General features: G+C 42.0%; 1 protein-coding gene across 1 annotated transcript in view; it reads right to left on the reverse strand.

The window, feature by feature from the left end:
- The window catches only part of CAPN9 (calpain 9), a 124,688-nt gene that overhangs the window by 38,632 nt on the left and 61,186 nt on the right, over nt 1-24,870 (reverse strand). Inside the window, exons 6-11 of the mRNA XM_083176463.1 lie at nt 19,599-19,682; nt 13,878-13,963; nt 9,904-9,981; nt 9,627-9,787; nt 7,497-7,654; nt 4,301-4,509 (exon numbers count right to left, since the gene is read on the reverse strand). Of these exons, the coding sequence (XP_083032589.1) occupies nt 4,301-4,509; nt 7,497-7,654; nt 9,627-9,787; nt 9,904-9,981; nt 13,878-13,963; nt 19,599-19,682 (776 nt within the window). The remainder of the gene's footprint in view (nt 1-4,300; nt 4,510-7,496; nt 7,655-9,626; nt 9,788-9,903; nt 9,982-13,877; nt 13,964-19,598; nt 19,683-24,870) is intronic.

The following is a 24,870-nucleotide window of genomic DNA, read 5'->3' on the forward strand; positions in this document are numbered from 1 at the left end:
TCGTGGATCATATCCCGGAATCGTTACGCCGAGGTGACAGAGATGGACTTTTACTGAAGAGAGAGGCAACGTGGATACATAAACTAAACAGTGTCAAACCAAATGGACTTAATGATAAGTTCAGTTATGCAATCTTCCTATAGTTTGACCCAACTACATGAAGAAGTTTAATATTGGCTTTTCATGAGTGTGCTTTCTTTCCTTCATCTACCTTTCTATCCTTTTATATTTCCTTGATGCTACAAGTATTACTGCAGTTATATATACCACTTAACCTCAACGAGGACATTTGTGTGCTTTTTCTTCTCTCTGCTTATCTTACTATCACTTTCCCCTTTCCGATTATTTATTCCTTTGTCCCCATTAGATATATTTAGTTTCTCCTCCCAGACACTCTATCAAGGGTGCATCTTAGAGCTGAATTGTTATGAGATAAATACATCTTGTCAGTTAAGTCTTCAAAACTACTCCAGGATTATTATCCCCATGAAAGTGCTTTTTCTTCTTCTCCGCTTCACTTACTATCCCTGCACCCATTTCCGATTTGTTAATTTCTCCCTACATTTATCTTGGTTTTCCCTTAAGATAATGATAGTCACTTCCAGTGGGTACTTGAAGATGACTCTGTGTGCTTTCTTCCATCTCTGGCTTATCTTACTATTCTGCTCCCTTCATTAAATTTAGTTGTCCCACAGTTATTATTTGTGTTTGGACCTATATATTAACATTGATGGGTATCCACACGTCATAGCAGGCAATGAGATATGATAACACTCCTATATAATAGGTCTGCAACACGACTTTCTTATGATAGTCCTTTGGACTTTATGTGTGCTTTTTCTTCCTCTTCGCTTTTTCTTACTATCCCTGCTCCCCTTTTCTATTGAATTTGTTTGTCCCAACATTTTATATATAATTTGTCCCTGATGACATGTAGAAATCCAAGCGATTGTTGGAGATATATTAGTGTGCTTTACTTCTTCTCCTACTCATCTTACTATACTGCTCCTCTCATTATATTTATTTGTCCCCCGTTTACAATTTATTTTTGGACATATACAGCAAGCGAACTGCAGTGTATACTGACAACACTATAATAATCAGAGAGTCCGGAGTGATTGTGTCTCTCTAAGCAGTGTGCTATATTTCTTCTCTTACTTATCTCACTATACTGCTCCTTTCATTACATTCATTTGTCCCTCGTTTATAATTTTGGTTCGGACTCATATTGCTTGTTGGTGTGGGTTGTTACTAGCCCTGTCAACCCACAAAAACTGAATATATAGAGAATCTGGAGTGGGTACTTCTCCCTAGTAGTGCAGCCATCTCCATATTTCCTGTATAATAAGCCGTGTTACCTGTGAGATATGTCGACAGAGACTATGTCGACGTACACCATTCGTTTCATATAGAAAGAGTGTACCCAGTATTTCCATGCTTTTTAGGATGTTATTGAACGTACAACGATAGTTGTCTTAAAATGGTCTTTTCTCCTATGTATTGTCTTGTGTATCATTTTGATAAATATCACTCGTTTTTGTTGATAATGCACTGTTTTTATTTTGCACTAGTTTTGCATCGTTCTATTTGATGCATCTTATTGTGTCACTTTGTGTTACTATCAATTGTATATGCACAAGTTTTCTATGTACCACAGGGTGAACCAGTCACGCCTGGGTAAAACTGGGATCTAAGCAGCCAATGCGCTTCCGTTTTTTTTCCCTTAACGATCTCCATAACAACCAGGAGCTTGCGCTCCACATTGCGTGTCACAGGCAGGATACCCGCCGCACACATCGCTACTCCACTTCCTGTTTGATCCCAGCACGCCCGCAGACGTGACCTGCTCACCCTCTCACTTTGTGATAAAGGTAAGCACATTGATTTGTATCTTATTGCACAGTAATCCTTGACAAAGGGGTGATATAGACCCCGAAACGTTGGAAGCTATTTTTGCTACAATACACGGTTTTTCTAAAATTCCCAGAGTGCCGCGTTTGTTTTCTTCTATCAACACCTGTATATATAGATATCTATATATAGATATCTATCTATCTATATATATATATATATATATATATATATATATATACACACGCAAGTGGGGGTTGACCCTAATAGCGCTTCCAATAACAGAAAGCAGCTACCTCTACAGAATCTCCCCTGTTAGCGGGAGACAGAACAGAAACCAGGAAAAATAATGTAGAGGGCGCTAATAAAAGTATCACCACCTTTTTGTGCGACCAGATTAGGCAAATACACAGTTTGGCATTTTTAGTAACATTTAATAAAAAAACATAAAAAAGACATCTGTTGGTTTAAATTCTTTAAATGGATAACTGTATGGAAAAACCCGACGCGTTTCGTCTCTGAAGAGACTTCCTCAGGGGTACACAGAATGAGCGGTATGTTGGTCTAAAACCAATAGCAGAATCTTTGTGTTTCTTTAAAATTCATTATCTCAAATAGAGATCCTATGACAATGAACCTTTGGTAAGGGCCCTTGGAAAAGAGGGGCACTCGAAAAAGGGAGGAGGAGTTTATACCAGAATCCCACTGAATCGAGTGTATCCTCCAGCACCTTTTCAGATATATATCTTATTTTAGATTTTTATATAATAACATAGACAACTTGGAATATCTAAGATCATGTTAGGAAATGTAATATGGCAGCACTGTGTTTATACATCTTGGATTCCCCTTGAATGAGGGAATGTCCTTGGCTCCCCTAACAGGAGCCAAGGACATTCCAAAGCCAAAGATTAGACAAATTGGGATGGTTTATTCTAGAAAAGAGACGTTTAAGGGGGGACATGCTTAACATGTACAAATATATCAGTGGTCAATATAAGGAACTATCAGGTACTCTTTTTGCTTTGAGGAAGGTCTCTAGGACACGTGAGCATGCATTGAAAAAGAAGATTTTATACCCTTAGAAGACCCTTGTCCCAACACCAATTCTCATGCTTTCTGATCTAAGAGTAAAGAGCAGAAATATCTATAATAACACCAAATTCTTATGCTGCAGTTCTGATTTCTAATCTAAACAGTTTCTATTACTATTGTTTCAACATTTTGTAACAGAATAACCAGTGATTGTGTGTTGAGATTATGCAAGTCGATACTGTTGCAGTACAGGATCAGAAATGATTCTGTTCCTCTGGGAGGGTTTATGATTTGACCTACAGGGAGTAGTACAGAGAAAAGGAAAGATAGGCTCCAGTGTGAGAGAATTGCACTATCTTTCCTTTTCTCTGTACTACTCCCTGCAGGTCAAATCATAAACCCTCCCAGAGAAACAGAATCATTTCTGATCCTGTACTGCAACAGTATCGACTTGCATAATCTCAACACACAATCACTGGTTATCCTGTTACAAAATGTTGAAACAATAGTAATAGAAACTGTTTAGATTAGAAATCAGAACTGCAGCATAAGAATTTGGTGTTATTATAGACATTTCTGCTCTTTACTCTTAGATCAGAAAGCATGAGAATTGGTGTTGGGACAAGGAGCAATTAATACCCCAGATATTGAAATAGGGGAATTTTTATTATGTATTTCCTATTTTTTCAGTGATATTTTCGCAAACTGGAATGATCTGGGAAACCAGAGGGGAAATCAGATAGCCCTCTGTTTGACAAATTTTGAGCAAATACTTTAAAGAATATCTTATAATAAAAGCATTTATTCTTTTTATGTTGCTTTGTTATGATAAGCACAATTCGTTTTAAGGCATACCTAATAAAAGTTAATTTTTAATTAACACCTTAATACCAATCTAATTAATAAAGAGTGCCCCAGAAAATACATAATCAGTCTTCCTTTTTCTTGCACCCCTGTGAGAAAAATACCCCCCATAACAGAGTTTTCCTGAACTTGTTCTGGGAGCACCACCAACCCTGTAAGTTACACAAATACAAACTGTAATGCTTCTTATGTTGGTTTTCTTGATCTGAAACAATAATTGTCTCTAAGATTATGTGCGGACTCCCAAAAGTCTAGTAAACAATAATAACCTGTCTATAATTAAATCATGTTACACTGCTTATATAAAAGGATGTAGCAAATAGACCATGCACTCTAACTAAAGGTTGAACTCGATGCAATGTACATGACATTTCTGGTTCTACAATACAGCTTTTTGCAATAATAAAATGTAAACTATTATTATCTTTTACCTCTAAAGGGCCAACTTTATATTATATTGCAAATGTAAACCTAGAATATCAGACAGCTTATGTTTTGAATTGGATAACTTTTGAATTATTGGAGTTATTTATTTGTAGAAATTTCTTACTTAATCGTTGCTTTCTTCTCTGAAAATATTCTGAGGCAAAAATCGGCCTCTTGGTGAGGTTCAAAAGTTGTAGGGATGAGCATGTACTCCCCAGGCGGAAGCCTGAACCTCTGGGAGATTTCTCTCAAATTAATGTAAGTCTTGCTTCTTGCTTTAGATGCATTAAATTTAAAGAACTCTTTTGTCACCTGTGACTCTGCACCAGGACACTGCAAGTCATAAGCAGAATACAATGATTAATAAAATAGTAACATTCCAAAACATGATAACCATGGCATTATTTATCTGACCAGAGGAAAAAATAACCCATGACAGCTAAGGGTTAATACTTTTATGACCTAACTAAGAGACACAACTCCAGTTGCAGAATGTAAAAATGTGACCGATGTCACATATTTATAGTGCATGCATAGAACTTGAGCCTGCATATGGGTCAAAGCTTATCGCATGCTTGTGTCCATCTGCTTTTGGTGATGCTGGTCAGAAGGGTTTACACAGAAGTTTAGTACAGAAAGGGCATAGATATGTAAGCCAACTAAGCCCCTTCCCTTAGACATGCGTCCAATAATGATGTAGACATATATTTACGGTAAGCAATCTTAGCGGCACATCGGTGTGCTTACAAAAGGCCTAGTGCAAGCTTTAGTTATTGATGATGACCATGTCTATGTGATGAACTTTGCAGATGTCCGATACTATAGATAATAGCAACATGGGTTAAAGTGTTGGGGTCGAAAAACGTCCAAGACTATCCTAGCAGTTTCCACAACTATTACATAGCAGTTAAAAGCCCTGTTATGGATAAATACTGAAAAACTATTCTTTGTCCCATTCACAAAAGGGGTTACCGTGGAGAAATCAATTTCCCCAGCGGTGTCTCAGTTCTGTGTCTGGATCGCTTCCTCTTAAGGTGCCCATACACAGTGCAATTGCTGGGTGCGATGAGATGCGCACTCCCGTCACACATCTCATCGCACAGCTCAAAAAGTGCTGCACATACCTTTTGAACTACAGTAGATCTCATCTCATTGCAAAACCTATGCGATGCGATCTAGTTCAAATTGTATACAATAACTGTACAGTGTATGGGCACCTTTACAGTAATAATGGTATAGCGGTTCATAGAAGCACGGAGAGCTCTGATCTGCTTTTCAGTTTGCTTCTCAGAAAGTTTTTGGCATAGGGCCAGATGTATCAAGCTTCAAAACGTGATAAAGTGGACAGTGATAAACAACCAGCCAATCAGCTCCTAACTGTACCTGTAATTTTTTCAAATCCAGCCTTTAACACAGTAGTAAGGAGGTGATTGGCTGGCTGTTTATCACTCTCCATTTTATCACTTTTTGAACCTTGATAGATCTGGCCCAGAAAGTGGTCGATGAGGGGAGAAAAGCATAGAAGACTGCTGTCTCCTTAGATCCTTGTGTTCCCCCTGTCCCCTTCTCAAGCTGGTCATTCAGAGGTGTTCCAGGGAGAGAAAGGCACTGCTCCTTGTATGACCAGGACACTCCACTTGGAAAGCACATTTATTTTTTATGTTAACATGTGTGACCCAGAATATGCTGAGTCACTTCAGGTTGCCTGGAAACAGAAGATATAGATCTAGCCTGTACCCTGGAGTTGCAGGAGGTACATAAGTGCAAATTCATTGGTGCAGAGTATGTGTGTATTATTCTCTGGGGGTGTTGTGACATAGGGGGAGAATGCGGTAAAAACGCAGTTATCAGGTTTTTACCGCATTTTGGGAAGCTGTAAGCGTCCCCCGCTGGGTTACCGTGGCGGGGGCATTGCTAGAAAAATCTGGCGATGCCCCATAGAAGCCAATGGGCTACTACCGCATCCCACCGCCACCCCGCAATGACCCCCCGCCACCCTGCATCACCCCCTCAGCTGTGTCCGGGCAGCACAGAGCTGTGCTGCCCGGACCTGTGACCTCCTCCCTGCACTGATCCTCTTCCGGGTGCAGGGAGGAGGAGAGCCCGGCACATCAGCAGCAGCGCCGGGAGTGGGAGGGAGGGGGGAGCCATCGGAACCTGCTGGGACCCGGCGACTCTCACCGCAAAGGACAGCTCTTAACGCAAGAGCTGTCCTTTGCTATAATTATCGCATATGTTAGAACATATGCGATAATTATAATTGCGATGGGCGGCGAAGGGGGGGGGGGGGGGGCGGAGATTTTTAGAGAATCTTCCCCATGGACTTTTACACTTTCTGTGACTATGGGGTCAGATTATGGGGCAGTGTGTGTGGCTATGGGCACATAGCATGCTCGGGATTGCATGCGATTTATCACATGCAAAAGGATCACATGTGATACATTGCATGTGATCCTGTCACCCAGGACGGTTCCGGGTGGCTCACATGATCTCAGCATGCGTGTTCTCCGAGAAGGCCTTTAAACATATTACAATTTTTGATGACTCGAAAGACAAAATTTGGATGGATAAATAGACATCTGAATCTGTGTAAAGGGTACAAAGACATGGTGAGATATTGGCTATGGATGATTTTTACTATGAAATATTCCCTTGAAGTGAATGGAGCCAATTTTCACTATGTTCACTTCTGATTTTGGCTATGGCCAAATATATTGTATTCGACATAGTCGAAATTGCCTTGCCTGCACAGTCTATTATTATTTTTATGTTGCCATACCAACCTTGCAGGGCCATGCATTGTTATGTCAAGCAGTACAAACACTGTGTGATTTTGACTTGTCTATATATAACATTGTAAGCCAAAATTGCACCTTGTGTATGCACCTCAAGTCAAAATAAAAGATGAACAAAATGTTATGAGAACAGAATTTTCACATTATTCTGCATTTGTTGTGGTATGTTGTCTATTTCTTTGGTCCTAAATGTTGAATAGGCCTCTTCTATTTTTTTGTTCTGCAAGAGCATGAGAATAAACTGCAATAACTAAACAATGTTCAATTGAAAATGTGTGATTTACAAATACAGCTCGGAATTTTTTTTACAGAATAGCAAAGCTAAAGCAGAGCACAAATATTCTATTTCTGGGACTTTGCATTTGTCCTAACCCATGTGGTGTAACATTACACCATGACACTGTGACATTGCTCACCGACACAACTACTAAAATAGAACATTATATCCATTTCCATGCAGATAAATACTTGGAAAATATGTCCAATTTTAGTCAATATACTTTTAGGAAATGCAGTAAATCTTACCGGATAGATAGCATATCCTATTGTTAACATATCCACTCCTGTTTTTTTTAACTTGCGTCTATTCTTTTGCATCAAAGCTGCAATAAAAGTACATTCGTGATGGTCATCGTCCTGCTCTTTAAGGCTCAGCTTAATTTGTGGATTTGTCCAAAAGGTTTCTTGAAAGAAAGATAATATGATAAGTGTACATTAACAGTAAAATGAGAAAACTCCAATACATGTATTATGTAAAATGCAATCACATTGTATCACATTGTGACAATAAACAATAAATTAAAGCTGTAAGGACTCATACTGTATACAAAAATCCCTCTGGCACCAGAATTTAAGTTCCAATAAAAAATGATTAAGGAAGCAAAGAGCACAAAGAAGACACAAAATAAAATCACCATAGTTACAGGGTACAACAAGCTAAGTAATAAAAAAACACCAAAAAGGTCTAAACAGATTAGATTACAACATGCACTAAGAACATAAAGTCAAACAAAACCCTCAAACCAGCTACAGATGAAATGCGAGACGTAAAAGGCCTTATAACACAAAGCTAGTATCAACTATGATAAAAGAAGGGAAAACATTTGAATAGTGAAAGCAATAGGAATTGAAATATCGAAAAGTTTGGAATGTACTGTAGAGAATGAATATCTAAAGCAAGAAAGAATGACGTAAATGGAAGGAAAAATAACAATGTATGCAAGCGAGATAAAGCAGAGAGGCAGTCAGCCATTATACATAGCAGTGTAGGTACTAGACTCTGGCAGGTATTCAATGGGTAGAATCACGGGCGGCAGCGAATCCTGTGTAGGATTCGCTGCACTTTCGCCGCAATTCTTCCTTGAGGGAGCTTCGCCCGGCAGCCGCCCCTCCTCCCTTTTCAACGCCTCAGGGGCTCTCTGCCCCTGGCGGTGAATTTTAACCCCCCCGGCGAATGGCGCCGGGGAGCTGGGGGACGGCTGCAGGCAGGGAGATGGAAGTCTCCCTGCCTGCGCCTGACACTGAGGAGGGCTGCCAGGACACTGGCAGAGCCCGCCCAGAGCTGGCAGTGGGCTGGGATCATCAGCCGCTGCACTCCCTGGTCCTGATCGTGCATATGTAATGATCGGGACTAGAGTGAGCAGTGAATAAATGAATATCAATGAGCTGCTCTCGGCTCCCGGCCCCCTGCTGGCCAAAGTGTATAAAAAAAAATGTTAACATTTTTTTTTTAAATAAAATTAAATATATATTAATGTGCTTTAAGCACATGATTACAAATAAATCTGATTTTGACACCAAACTCCCCCCCCCCCCAAAACCCTTTATTTCAAAAGATCACTTTCCTGTTCACCTAAAAAAGATGTCGAATGCAGAACTACTTAATTTGATATATATGTTTTGGGGTCTAGGGGTGCCTTGGAAAAATTTTGATACTCTAGGGTGCCATGATTAGAAAAAGATTGGGAACCCCTGGCTTAATGATTATTTAAAGAAATTACAAATGGAGCCGGGCTCCCTCTTGCTGGCAAATCACCAGACTGTCACCGCTGGCGATCCGCCAGCAGCCCGGCTCTCCATCTGACTGAGACGCGTGTGCGTCTCATGCGCACGCGCGTCTCAGTTTCCGTGCGGCGGGGCGACGGGAACCTGTCCGTCTCCGCTTCAGGGAGACGGACAGGGTTAGGGGGGGGGGGGTTGCGAGGAGGCGGTGGGGACAAGCCGCCGGGGACCCGGGGGAAGCCGTCGGAAGGGGACGTGCGCGCATCTCGTGCGCGCACGTCCCCTTTCGCAGATACAGATGGTGGGTGGCGGGGGATGGCGGCTGGCGTCGCCATTGCCATCCCCTGCAAAGACAAGCCCGGCTCCATCTGTATGTGTTCAGGGAGGCGTTGGAGTGTACAATAATTCCCTTGTTGTCAAGAAAAAAAGCTTTTATTATGCTAGATAAATTACAGCAAAATCCAGGAACTAAAAAAATACTTTGAGTCCAAAAATGTAAATTGCAAAAAGATTCCCTTTAATATTTGATCCCATGGTTCTTTTAAAACAACCAGCATTGTCCATAACAACTAATGACATTGAATCCACATTCCAGAAACTGTCAATGTACAGTAGATATACAAGTTAGGTACAGTATAAAAGACAACTAGGTACCCAAAAAATTTCTGCATCCGCCAGCAGTAGAGCCTCTTATCCAGCTCCCTTCATGGGCTGTTACCTCCCACTGATGCTCTGTATCATCATCTAAGGCATCAGGAGTAAGGTTACAAATTTCTACTTTGTCATAATATCTCTTGAAATCTTCAAATTTCATCCTAAATGCAAATATATAAATGTTACTAAGCTGAGCTAATGTAGAGAAAATTATAGGATTACGCAAACAATTTAAGATTACAGCACATTTACAAGAAATCTGTACTTATTAAATTACCAGAATTCTCCATCATCAAGCGATGTTTGGCAAAGGCGTTTCCTCTCAGCTGGGTCAATAGAATTCCATTCTGTAGCGCTAAAAAGAAATTGAAAGTCATTTTTATTTTAAAATAATCCTTAAACTAGCTCTAATAATTTAAACTATTTCCTTATTAGGAATTTAGCAACAATATGATTGATGTTAAATTTAATATTTTGAGATTCCAACATTCAATATGGGAGTAAACACAGAAAATATATTACATGTGTACTGTAACTTATGTTTTAGAGTCCATATTTCCGTGGAATTGCCCATGAGACTATACATGTACAACATTATTAATCAGTTGAAGTGCTCTACTGTATTTTACTAATAGCGGAATTTTTTTTTTATTTGTGATCTAGTAGAGGTTGAGCATCCCTTATCCAAAGATCCATAATCCAAATTATTCCAAAAACCATAGTCTCCAAAATGTTATTAACTGGCACTAAATATGTTCAAGAAAATTATTGCTTGGTGTTCAAATTTAGTACCCGAGATTGCACAAAAAATTAGTTTCAGGTTTTAAAACCTTGTTTCATGCTTAAATAAAATATATTTGTGTGTATTTCATGTGTTTGATGTGTTTGTACAACATAAAAGCAAGATACCGCAAGAAACATCATTCAAATATTCCAAAAATACGGAATAATCCGTTCTCCAAAATGCTTCTGGTCCAAGAATTTTGGATAAGGGAAACTCAACCTGTACTTCATTCAGTGTTTCTTGAATTAAAACAATATAGATAGGACTTTCATGTATGCCTATGCAGCAGCAAAGCGGGCTACATCTTGGTTAAATTATTACATATTATCAGGGTTAATATAGTGGAAATAGGGATCATTCCATGGAAATGTATTTTTTCATGTAACATTTGTTACCAATTTCATGACAATCTTTGTATCAAAATCAAAGCTTATCATATACCACACAAACAACATTTACTTGCACAAAATAATCAAAACACATGATCAAAAAAATGTATTTCATATGAACTTTTTAGTAAAAATGTAATGTTTGTACCATGGAATGACCCATTAGGCAATTTAACAACCATAAATAAATCTTTATTTATGATATTGTGAAATTAAAATGTACAATAGTAAAGGTGATTCTATTAATGGAAAAGGTAGAAACGTTGATTATTTTATTCAAATTTCTATATATTATGGGGGGTATCTGCTCAACTGAGAATTTGTAGGCGGGATTCAATGTCCCGCTTGCAGCGGGACTAGAAAGGGGCATGGCTGCGAGCTGCGGCTGGGAAGAGGGTAGCTGCAGCTGGGAGCTGATCACTTCCTGGCTGTTCTCGGCAGAACGAGCCCGATTGCTTGTGAAGTCAGGCTCGTTCTGCCAAGATCCCCTGTTCAATGCTGACAGGGAAGACAGCATTGAATAAGGCCCCGCAGCCATCTCCCCCGTCGGGAGATGGCTGCGGGAGATTGAGTACCCCCCTATGTCAAAATTCGGGTTTTTTAATATAAAGTTTCTAAATAGAAGCTCATTTTTAAAAGGAGATAATCCTAAATATTTTTCCAAGCTGTAAAGAGGTAACAGATTCACCTGATTTTTGGTAATAGAAATGCATTAACATTGTGTCCTCATGCAACTAGACTCAATTCACCATATGAAATGAGACACCTGGCACAAGTGAGCCTCCATGTCCTGTGTGACTCTGTTAGCACTGGACACATATATGTGGGCAAATTAGTCTTTACACATAGCACAGCGGATTTTGGCATGGAAAAAAAGCAAGGTCTGCTGCAATAAAACAATACGCATACCCAGGGGCATAACTAGAAATTTCTGGAAGCATACAAAAAAAAGAGAGTTAGAGAAACAACAGCGCTGTAATTGGACTCATCTTAAATACTGTATGTCCGTCTCAGGAATCTTGCTTTCCTCCACACCTACTTTGTTTACACATACTGTACATATATATGAATGGCTAACCAGAGCCCGATGGAGTAAATCAGAATCCTCGTCACGCTATCTAAGGCAGACACTTACTTAAAAGTTCTGCCCTGCGTTCACATAGCATTTTCTTTCTGTGTTTTCTTTCATACGCACAGGCTTGCATACAGCACAGTGGTATAAAACTTACTTTAAAATTCAGTCTTGCGTTCACGTAGCAGAAATTTCTGGACCCCATAGCAAAATTTTTAGAGGCCCCGCCACCACCACCACCAGAGCGGCAGAGAGGGGAAGAGACAGGGAGTAAGAGAGAATGGGTGCCAGTGTGTGAGAGAAATACTGTTAGAGAGAAGGTGGAAAGAGACAGAGTGGAAGCATGGGAGAGGAGAGAGATAGAGAATAAAGAGAGGGGTAGACATTGAGTGAGAGGATGTTGAGAGAAAAATGGGGGCAGGGGGAAGAGAGAGCAGAAGAGAGAGGGCAGAGACAGAGAGAGAGAGGGAGAGGGCAGGGGGTATAGAGAGAGAGCAGGGGGAGAGAGAGGGTAGGGGGGATATAGGGCAGGGGAGAGAGGCCAGGGGGAGGGGAGAGGACAAGACAGGGCAGAGAGAGGGCAGTAGAAGAGAGATAGGACATGGGGAAAGAGAGAGGGCAAAGGAGAGAGAAAGGCCAAGGGGAAAGAGAGAGCAGGGGGAGAGAAGGGGCAGAGAGCAGGGGAGATGTGGAGATAGATGGCATGGGGAGGGGATAGAGAGGACAGAGGGGAGATAGTGCGCAGAGGAGAAAGGGAGGGTAAGGGAGAGAGAGAGAGGGGGCGGGGGAAATTGCAGGGGAGACAGCAGGTTAGGACAAGTCATTAAAGAGAAAAAGAATTGCACGGTGCATGCACACCAAGAGAGATAATATTCTAAGAGGAGAATATTTAAATTTGTTAAAATTTAAACATTTATTGGTAAATTCAAATAAAAGAAGAGAGGACACTGTCCTGTGCAGATTTTTTAACATATGGAATCCCATAGGGTGACCTCAGTGGCGGAGATACCGTAAGGCAGCCCCCGCTGCTGCTTGGGGGAGCGGGGGCTGCGTGGGCACCGGGTGCGCCGGGTGCCGGACAAGTGAGTGTCCGGCACACTACACAGTGTATGTGGCTGCTTGTGCCACGACCGCCCGCCCACCGCCGCCTGCCGCTGCCCGTGTGCTCGCTTATCACAGGCGAGTCAGTGCGGGTGCGGCCATGAGAGTGGCAGCACACAGTGGAGTAACCCCATGCCAGATAAAGTTCCCCGCTAGCAGCCGCAGCACTTCTCCCTACTGTCACAGCTGCCGGCTCTAAGAGCCATGCTGGACTGCTGCGGCGGCGATGAATCTGACTGAGTGAAGCAACAGCCTGCAGGGTCCCAGCTGCGGCTGCTAGCAGGGGACTTTCACTCCCTTGTCTGCCCGCCCCAATGCCCGTCGGTGCCTGCCATACCTGCATCTCCCACCTGCTGTAAGAGGTTAGAGAATATTTAGCAGCAGCAAATTTTTATGGTATTTTTTTATGATTTAGGTGTAATTTTTATTTCTGTATGATAGTGGTGTAGGGGGGACAGGGGGACTGAACGGTGCAGGGGGGACATAGAATTGCAGGATGGACAGGGGTTTATACATTAGTTCCTATGCCACTGGCCAGCACTGTTATATTATCAATATGGTAAAATGTCAACATACTGCTATCAGTAGTGGTCTAGCAGTTCTAGTGTTGGGTATTTTTTTTTCTGGAGAAAGAGAAAATCTCAGGAGTGCTGACAGGGAGGTGAAGGGCGGGCGGGGGGGGGGGGGGGGGGGGCGCAATCAACATTTTTGGCAGGGGGGAGCCAAATTTGTAGTTACGCCACTGGGTGACCTCCTTCCGTTAGCTTGTGAAAATATATCAGGGGTTAAAAGTTTTGGACGTACATACACACAACATATGTTAAAAAATTTGCACATGGAGCAAAGTGAGCAAAGTGCCACAGCGCTCTATATGCCATCCTCATACTGTATAGCACAATGTTTACTTGTCACTCCAGGCTCCATTCCACTCCACCTGTCCCCATGGGTTCCTCACTCTAATAAGCTGCACCTTTTGTCCTCTGTAAGACACCTAAAGTATGGAAGAAAGAAATCAAATGCATTTATTTAGTATATTGAGTCTGTCACATGATTTTAGGTCAAATAGTAGTAGAGTATTTGCTTTATTTATATGTATCCAATATTTTATCCTTTATCCTTAAGTTCATATGATAGATTTTGTCACTCTCTGTCTCTCTCTGAAACCCTCTCCCTGTCATGCACTGCTTATCATTATCTATCCCTGAACACCCTCTCTCTCTCCTTCACTCTGTGCCTCTCCTTGATACCCTCTCCCTGTCACCCACTGCTCATCACCCTCTCTGTCCATCACTCTCAGGGTCTCCATGTTACCCTCTCTCCCTGTAATCATTTCTCCATCCATGTGTTTTTTGCTTTTTTTTTTTAAATGCATTTATGTTTTATTATTTTCCAGTGGAGGCATGTATGTGCGTATGCTTTCCTATCTGTACCTATATGTGTGAATGTTCATTTGTGTTTTTGACTATCTATACCTATGTGTGTGTCTTTTTTTTCCCTGTCCGGGCCTGTGTATGAGTTTTCCTATTAGTGCAAACTGTAGGTTTAACGGTTGTCCCATTACATTTTCACTCTTTGACCATTGTGTATAGACCTATTTTTCGCTCTCCGAGAATTGATAATGTCTCCCCAGATCTGCCATTTGAGCTTTAAGCACTGTATGAGAGGGTATGGGTCATAGGGTCGACAGCACTAAGGTCAACATGCATTGGGTCGACCACTTAATGTCGACATGCATCAAGGTTGACATAACTTACCTAAAGGATGCATGCATTCGGTCGACGTGGGCTAGGTCGACAGTCAAAAAGTCAACATGGGGTTTTTCACTTTTTTGTCCCAAATGTTGACACACTTAAAAAGTGCACCATGTCCCCTTACATGGCTCGCTGCACTCGCCATGCTTTGGGCACGGTGCCCAGGGCAGGCGACAGGGGGGGTCAAGGGGGACAAGTGTGATGGGCCCCAGAGATCTGAAGGGCCCCAGAGCTTCCATGCCCTGGCACGGCCACTGCCTGTACTAGCTGGCCTGTCGGTGACCCTTGCGTCCCAGCCATCTACTGTGCACCATCTGTTTTTGTCTGAGTCTTACTGACTCACTGTGTGCCACTGCCATCTACTGTTTGTGCGCCCTGCCACTCGGCGCACAGAGCCATCTACTCTGTGTGTGTGCACAGCCTGGTGCCGCTGGCGCACAGCCTGGTGCCGCTGGCACACAGCCTTACCTGCCGCTGGTTCTGTGGCCTCAGTCACTGGCTCCTGTACTTTTACTGCGCGGGTCGTTTGTTCAGCACTCTGTGAAAGACCTGCCCTGCCTGCTCATAGTGCTCAGCATTATTTTGTGAAAGTGACCGGCCAGCAGCAGCCGGGAGCCAGCAGGTAGCAGCAGCAGGAGCCAAGCCAGCAGGACTGAGAACGAGAGAATTCCGCACCTGAAAGCAGGATCTGGAGCAGCGAAAGGTTAAATGAGGCTCATGCAGAAGAGCATTGTGTGGATTTGGGATTAGGTGGGGGGCCCCAGAAATATCATTGTGCAGGGGTTCTCAAACTCAGTCCCCCACACAGTTCACGTTTTCTAGGTCACCCAACAGGTGCACTTATTACTGACTGACATAGTTTTAAAGATCCACAGGTGGCGATAATTTCTTCACTTGATTCTGTGGGGAGACCTGCAAAATATGCACTGTGTGGGGTCCTGAGAACTGACTTTGAGAACCTGTGCCCTAGTGGATGGTAGGGCTTGAAATACTGCCTGTTGGCACAAAAAGTTGAAAAACCCCATGTCGACCTAGCCCATGTCAACCTAATGCATGTGTCAGCCCAAGGACCTCTCCACCCAACCCCATGTCGACCTTCAGGTGTGTTGACCTTGATGCATATTGACCTTCAGTGGTTGACCCAATGGACATTGATCTTCCCTTGTCGAGCTAGTGACTGTATGAGAAAGCAGTTGTGACATACTGTAGAAGCCTGCTGTGTGTTAACATTCAGTTTTGATCGGTTTTATGAAATTCTCATGATCAGAGATCCATAAGGTTTAAAAAAAGTTTGACAGGGTGCATTATGTTAGGGAGCACAGAATAATGCTCAAGGAGCAAATTACCCATCTACTTTTTATTTAACATTCTGTAAATCAAGATGTGAAATGTGTAAGTACAGTAGTTTAACAATTCTGGGAAATTAGGTTGTGTTGCAAACTGCTGTACTAAACAAATAATAAAAACCACAACCTGCATGGAAATAGATTTGGTATGCCTACATCAGTGATCTGGCCTACCTAGATCGAGGAATATAATAAAAAAATAAAAAGTATAGTTCAAGCGCTTGAAAGGTGGGTACTTATTTATTATCTGGACTCCCATGTTAAATGCACCCCATTTTTTCATACCCCTACTATCCAACTACGCATGGAGTTGATTTTATATAGTGTGGCGAGCGCAGCGAGACACCCTGCCCGAAGCGTGGCGAGCGGACGCGGTCTCATAAGAAAAACGGGAGCCCAGATATTACATAAGTACCGAAAGGTGTATATATATATATTAGTTGTAATGCATTAAAAAAATATATATTTATTTTTATATATATTTATTTTTATGTATATCTAGTTGTTCTTTGAATTATCTATTTTAAAAAGGAGCAAATTCAAAATCTATATTGAGCCCTGTTGGTTTCAATGTCTATAGTTCATAGATCCACTTAGTATTTTTAAATTGTCTGAAAAGTCCCTTCCTCTCCAACTTGGGGTAGCCTTTTCTATTACATTTATACTTAATTTACTTGGATCTTTGTTGTGATATTCAGAAAAGTGTTGGGATAGTCTATATGTCTGGAGGCCCTTCTTAATGTTGTCTTTATGCTCCGCTATTCTTATTTTTAAACTTTTTTGTTTGAACTACATATTGTAGGCCACACATGCATTTTAGTTTATATATTACAGCCTTTTTTCACAAGTTATAACATTTCTTTGTTGAAACTCTTGAATTTTGGCTTGAGACAAATTACATAATTGGATTTGTGCTCTGTTTCTTAGTGGTTCTGCAGCCTACACAATTAAATAAGGGAAAGAAGCTTTTCTTATTGTTGTATTTTTCTCCTTCTGTTGGTATGTGACTGTTTGTTAAATATTCCCTCATTGTTTTTGCTTGTTTGTAAATTATTCTCGGTTTTTCTTGTGTCCAGACTTAAAACGTGCCAATGATTGGAAAGGATCTATTCTATTTGTTGTGATTCAAGGTGTATTGAGTTATGAATGTCACAAATTCATCATTTTGTTTTGTTTCTATGTTCTTGTATGATTCGATCTTTTGTATCTCTGTTTTTAATTTATGTCTTGGATATCCTTTGTTCAGAAATTTTGATTTGATTTCTGTACATTGTTCTTTGAAGACATGTTCATCTGTGCAATTTCTTTTTATTCTTCTTATTTGGCCCCCAGGGATATTTTTCTTCCAGTTGACATGATGATTACTTTCAAATGGTCGATAGATTGTTCCTATCCACTTCTTTGTATACGTTTTGGTCATAAGTGTGTCATTTTCTATATATATTTCAAGGTCCAGGAAAATCACTAATTGGCTGCTGGATACTGTGGTAAATTCCAAACCAATGTTGTTGTTTATGTGGCTCTTGAATTCATCTAGATCTGTGGATGTGCTGTTCCAGATGAAGAACAGGTCATCTATATATCTATACCAACAGATGATGTTTTGTTGTTGTTCCATATATTGGACTCCTCCCATTTCGCCACAAATAGATTAGCATAGGATGGTGCAAAGGATGTCCCCATCGCTGTACACTTTGTCTGGATGTAAAAGTTACCATCATACCAAAAATTGTTGTTATTTAAAATGAAGTTGATTTGTTCCATGATGAAGTTGATTTGTCTGTTTGGTAATGATGATTGGGTGGTCAAAGCAGCACATCCTAAAGAATGTTGGATGCAAGTGTATAATGACTTGACGTCACTTGTACAAAGTGTGTAATCTTTATTCATGTGATGGTATTTAAAATTTGTAACATACTGTATGTATAGTGTCCTTCAAATAACTTTTTTGTTGTTGTACCAATGGTTGAATAAAACAGTCAATATATTGCAATTAGTTGGAAGGGAGTGAGCCAATTCCGGATACAATTGATTGTCCTGGAGGAGTTTGGAGAGCTTTGTGAATTTTTGGCAGTTAGGAAAATGTTGGTATGATAGGGTGAGACATAGGGCCTTATTTTGGTTCATTCTTTCTGACAAAATCCTTCTTAGATGGGCAAAACCATGTGCACTGCAGGTGGGGCAGGTGTTACTTGTGCAGAGAGAATTAGATTTGGGTGGGGTTTTACTTCAAAGTGAGATCTATATTGCAGTGTAAAAATAAAGCAGTCAGTATTTTCCGTGCACAGAAACAAAATTACTCACCCAAATCTAATTCTCTCTGCACATGTTACATCTGCCCCCCCTGCAGTGCACATGGTTTTGTCCATCTAAGAAGGATTTTGTCAGAAAGAATGAACCAAAATAAGGCCCATAGTGATGAATTGATGTTCCTTTTTGGTTAATATTCCTGAAGCCAGACTTTCATCCAGTTGTTTTGTAGTTTGTTTTTGAAGATCTGTGTTGAGTCTGCAGTTAGCTTCCTATAGGTATCTTTTTCAGCTAGCAGGTTGGTGACCTCGTTCTGATAGTTTTCTTTATCCATAATCACCAACCCTCCCCCTTTATCTGCTGCTTTGATGACTATTTGTTATTTTTGCTTTAGTTCTTTTAATGCTTTGTTTTCTGCCGTTGTGAGATTGTGATGGATCTTTCCTTTGTCTGGTAGCTTCCTCAAGTCTTCTTCTATAAGTTTTTGGAATGTTTGTATATGTGGACCTTTGATGTAAGGTGGATATTTATTATTTATTTATTAACAGTTTCTTATATAGCGCAGCATATTCCGTTGCGCTTTAGAAAGTTGAGTTTGGTTTGAGATCTGTATGTTGGTATTATTAATCTACTTCTGTTGTATTTGTATTGATATTTTTGTGGAAGAAGTTTTTATACATCGTTTGCGTAGTTTGAGGAAAATATTAAATGAGTCCAGGCAAGTGTAGAACTGACATATAGTTTTTAAGGGACAGAGAAATATTTCCTACTAGCTGACGTTCCCGCTGTTGCTCGGGTTTGATTGTGCAGTAAGCATTAATTGAACTTTATCCTCTTGTTTTAAGCTTGACAGCTCTTCCAAACAGACTCAGGAGGTGGCTGGCTAGTGTCATCTGAAATTATCATCCAAATCCATCCAGTGGAAGGCCCTGAACATGCTCCCCATGCACATGGTGTGCCCAGGATACATCTCTCTGTGGTCTGCTCCCAGATCTCAGCACATTTTTTTTCTTAAAACCCATGTCCCCTCTAGGTTAGGAAACTCTGCCATATCTTGCTTCCCTGACCCACTTTGTGTAGTGTCCGGACACCTTTTTGGGCCCCTGTGACCCCCACAGGGTCGGGATTAGGGGTCTTGGTGGAGTAATCTAGACCCAATCAATCCATCTGGCATTGGTTTTGTCCATATTGGTCCAACAGTGTCCGAATGCATACCGGACAAAAAGACAAATAACAGACAACAAATACAGTATTGGTTTAATAGATCCTGCACACATACCTCCTCTAAACCAGTTATGGAATATGCATGGCCCTTTACAAGTCCTTGGGGGGTTTTAGCTTCTGATTCGGCAGAACTTGAAGTCTGAAAAGATATGGAGAAATTTTTTGATAAACTGTAGTAAATTAAATGTAATTATCAATTATTATAATCATAATATAAAGGTTTCTTAGGGAGTGTAGTACTATTTTATTCAGTAGAATAACTTCACAAAATTGATAATGTCTATTTAGGTTTAGTATGTTATTTATCCCCCAAAATCTTTGCATTATAATGATTTTCCAGTGGCCTAATGTAAATGGTTACTGCAGTGGAGATATTGTTAGAGAGTGCACTCCACCACTATCTCCTTCTGATTTACTGTGAAGCCAAGCAGACACTTTTACCAAGATGGCCCTAGCTTGATTCATCATCTTTGCACAGTGTCAGGCAGCAGCATGAAGAGCCCACCAGATGATTACAGTGATAGGGGCCCATATTTACAGGGTGTGATCATCCAGATAAGACGTGGCCTACTTTTACTTGGGATACTACCTTGTTGTAGTTTCTATAGAAGCAAACTAAGCATCAATGTTTATCAGTTGTCCTGCTCCATCAGATACAGTAACTGACACTCTAATACCCCTTTTACACCAAAGCAATATCTAGACTTGTTGCCGAGTCAACCCGAGTTATTGCTTGGTGTAAATGGGGTAAAAAAAAATACCCGGGTACTGTTACTCAGCAATTCACCCCGGGAAATTTTCTGTATTGTACATGGCTTCAGGGGCAGCAGGGGCGGACTGGGCTGGGGGGGCAGGGTGCCATTTGCCCCCTGGACCGCTCAATCGATTTGTGTGTGGGATGCCTTTGTTCTGAGGCTGCTGTTGCTGCAGCCACAGCTGACCAGTCTCCAGAAACATGGTCGCCGGACTCCTGCACTGAGAACATGTCTAGTGCAGGAGGCTGCTACAGAGACTCTGTGTGTACTACCTTACTTCCGGCCTGTGCGTTCCACCTGCTTCCCCGTGCTGCAGCCCGCCTTGATGTCTGGCGTCAAGATAAGATAGGAGGGACTGTACAGGCGGTGCAGCCTGTGGGGTCCAGTTATTATACAGGGGGGAGCAACCTGTGGGGTCAAGTTATTATTATAATGGGTAGCAGTCTGTGGGGTCCCATTATTATTATTAATATACAAGGGGAGCAGCCTGTGGGGGCAGAGGCGTAGCTAGGGCGGAGCCAACGGAGCACACGCTCCGGGCGCCGGAGCCGCGCACTCTGCCACCGGCTCCCCCACCCTGCTTGCCCACTCCCCGCTGTGCCCAGCATCAGTACCCAGGGCGGCGGCACCTATTAGGGATGGCACAGCAGGCTGCCTTGAATTTTTTTAAAGTTTGCCGCCGCCCCCCTGCAGACTACTCCATATACTGCTGGCATGCATATGTACGGGAGAGGAGACCCCCTCATCGCCCGCACCATCGCATTGGCTCTAGCGCTGATCTCAGGGAACTGTCCTCGGCAGCTCCTGCCAACCCCCGTCACCATGAGAGATCCAGCGCTGACGTTTAACTCCCGACTTGGCTCCCGGGTCCCCCATCCTGCTGCTGCACTGAGCATGGTGGCTTCACCCCTCCCCCGCACCCAGCCCCACCGGCAGCAACGCTTATTATCAGACCCAGCAAGGGGGGATGACTTGGTGACTCCCCCCCTCCCCCAGCGCGCATCATGGAGGAAGTTCAAGCGATACCCAGGTTAGTGCTTCCATCCCCTGTCCCCAGTCCAGTACCCATCTGACCAACCATTCCCCAGCCCAGTGCCCCCATCTAACCAACCATCCCCCAGCCCAGTGCCCCATCTAACCAACCACCCCCCAGCCCAGTGCCCCATCTAACCAACCACCCCCCAGCCCAGTGCCCCATCCAAGCAACCATCCCCCAGCCCAGTGCCCCTATATAAACAATTTTTGAGAAGGAGAAGGCTGTCATTAGTGTGGCGCACTGGTAAAGAGAGGTGGTTTTAAAATGGCGACATATAAAACACATAACATACATGGGTACATTTTTGACAAGGTAAGGATAAAAAAAGAAAAAATATGGTTGGTGTGTGGTGCGCTATCAACAGTTGCTGACACTTGGGTTGTCAGGCCCAGGAAGGTAGAGCAAAAAAGAAGAAGATTATTGTGCCAGCGCTGGCTGTTTTAAGAAAAGTACAATGCACGGTTCTCAAAATATTATAACAATTTATTATTATCAACAACAATAAAACAATATAAAATATATAAAATGTAATCTAGTAATGCAACATATTTGAAGCTAGCTATCACGGGGATAATCAGGTTGTTTTAGCTGATCGGCTAAGGGTGAGTTCAATTGTGAAACAAAAGGTTTTGAGCTGTATATTACCATCCCATTTGGCCCAATTTAAAATGGCCTGATGCTGTGACACGATGTCCCGTAAATGTCCTATAATTTCAAGGACTCAAGGTTCCCAATGATATCCTCTTGCATACGTCTGGAACAATTAGGGATCATGCAGTTATCCCACTGGTATTTGTAGTCCAGGAAAAAACGAGGGTCCTTTTGGGAGAGGTGGACAGGTCACTTGGCAGAATGGAGGGTGGTATATAAACAGCGGTATTCACAGGTGCTCAACGCGTTTCCCCGGTATCACCGGCTTCATCAGGAGCAAGTATATTTGTGTTGGATTTAGGACATGGTTTTATACCTGATTGCTAATCATCTAGGCGATTCACCTGTGTACTCAATTGAGTACTAAAAACATTTCTACTAGGAGAACCGTGTATTTCAATAATATATAAGATAATCACATTCATAAAGGAGGCAGTCATATAATTATAAATGTATTTTATACACATAAAATAGTTTTTTAATAGTTTTTTAAGGCAAATAGAAATATATGGGAGGTCCCTTTGTTTGGGTCACGTGACCCACGACAAATTGATTCTATTTCAGTATAAGGAAACACAATCAAAGTGTGTAGTTACACATTAGAAGAAGGTCCCCCCGGCTGTGCCACAGAGGTATCCGAGGCGTACCACCGCCACGAGCCGATTGCCGGCATCAGCAACATTGGCGGCGATCCACACACGGAGTTCCGGGCACAACAATTGCGTTGCCGGGCAACAGGCGCGGTCACGTGATAATACGTGACTCGCGTCGTGCTCGGCAGCTGGATGGACGTCCTTAGCCGCACACGTCTGTCGGGGAGGACAGGCGTCATTACATCACATGACATGTGATGTTCCCCGGCAGAGAGGCGGAGTCCGGACGTGGCATCGCGTTGTCATAGCAACGCCCAATAGTCAGATCTCGAGAGATCTGAGCGGGGAGCACAATATGTTAAATTCTGGATTCTATTGGCACAAATCCTCAGATCAGATACATAAGTGACAAGGCAGTGTATAGAGAATAATACATATCGTCTTTCATTTATAATGATAGTTTAGACAAGACAGGCAAATGGCAGATTGTATAGCGGAGACATAATTCATTATTCGATAGATACATAGGAAATTGTTTGTTTATGAAAACAATAATATACAAAAATTAATATTTATATAGAATAATAATCAATAAAGGTGGATTAATAACAAATCGATCAACAGTGTATATAGAAATGATATTGATAATAATCAATAATCAATCAATTAATCAATCAATAATCATTACACCCGGGGTGTTCATGGTGGAAGGACCTGCTCTCTATATTGCTTGGCTTTGACAAAGGTCTGTGTAAGACCGAAACGTTAGCCCTGTCATGTAAGCATTAATAAATCGTTTTTTCTTCAAATTTCATTCAACGATTGGTGAGTGCCCTCTTCTTTTGCTCTTTATTGTTTGGATATCTCATCCTTGGAGTGAGCACCACCGTGGGGACTCTTCTGTGATAGGTGCGGAACTTATATACATACATATATACATACATATATATATATACACACACACACACACACACACACACACACACACACACACACACAAGCGGCAGCACTCCTAGGACTAAAATAGGTAGTAACGGAGAAACAAAAAAAGGTCAAAAATCAACGTTTCGGTTTTAATGAACCGTTTTCAATTATATATATATATAAATATATATATATATATCTCTGCCTGAAATGAGGGTCACTGAGTCTTAACGATAATGGTGTAGTCCAGATGTTTATTAAGTGTACTGCATTGCCTGCCTTCAGGACATACAAAGTACTCATGTAATAAATATGTTGAAATGGGGGGGTGGCCAAAAATGTTGTGCATAGGGGTGGCCTGACACCTAAATTCGGCCCTATTAGTACCCCGTACCGCCATAAAAACCCGGCGAGCGCTCTCACTGCGCATGCACCGGTTTGGGACGCCAGTGCCAGGGATGCGGCGCCATGACATCATAAAGTCATGTTGTTAATATACAGGAGGAGTAGCCTGTGGGGTCCTGTTATTTTTATTATACAGGGAAGCAGCCTGGGGTCTTGTTGTTATTATTATACAGGGGGAGCAGCCTGACCCTTTCTCATGTAGCCACTCCCACTAGTGTCATATGGCCATGCCCATGACGCACCTTCGGGGTTAGGGTTCAGCTCTGGCCCAGGCGGGCACAGAGGGGAGCTGGAGAGCTGGGCTGGCAGGGGAGCGAGCATGGCAACAAGCAAGATCAGTCCCCCTTGGCAACGAGCATGAAGTTCCTAGCAATGAGCATGTAGGTAAGTGGCACTTATGTGACAAATGTGTAATGGGCATTACAGTTTGTTATATAGTATGTAATGGGCCTCATGTGTGGCCTTATGTGTAATTGGCATTATGGCATGTGGCTTAATGTGTAATGGGTATTACAAAGTGCGCCAAAATGTGTAACGGTGTGTGGTATAATGTTAGGCCATGCCCACTTTTCACCACGCAAGAGCTTACTGCAACTTGGGGAGGGGGGGGGGGGGGTTGTGCGAAACTTGCCCTTGCTCCGGGCACTGTGGCACCTAGCTACACCACTGTGTTGGGGTGCTGTTATTATACAGGGGGAGCATGTGGGGGTACCATTATTATTATTATACAGGGGGAGCAGCCTGTGGGGGTCCCATTATTATTACACAGGGGGAGCAGCCTGTGAAGTCCTGTTATTATTATTATAAGACAGGGGGAGCAGCCTGTTGTGTCCTTTTATTATACAGGGGGAGCAGCCTGTGGGGTCCTATTATTATACAGGGGAGCAGCCTGTGGTGTCCTATTATTGTTTTTTTTTAATACATATTTTTAAAATGAAAAACCTCAATTTAACAATGCACTGT

Source organism: Crinia signifera, chromosome 3, assembly GCF_055691185.1.
Source record: "Crinia signifera chromosome 3, ASM5569118v1, whole genome shotgun sequence".
Lineage (NCBI taxonomy): Eukaryota > Metazoa > Chordata > Amphibia > Anura > Myobatrachidae > Crinia > Crinia signifera.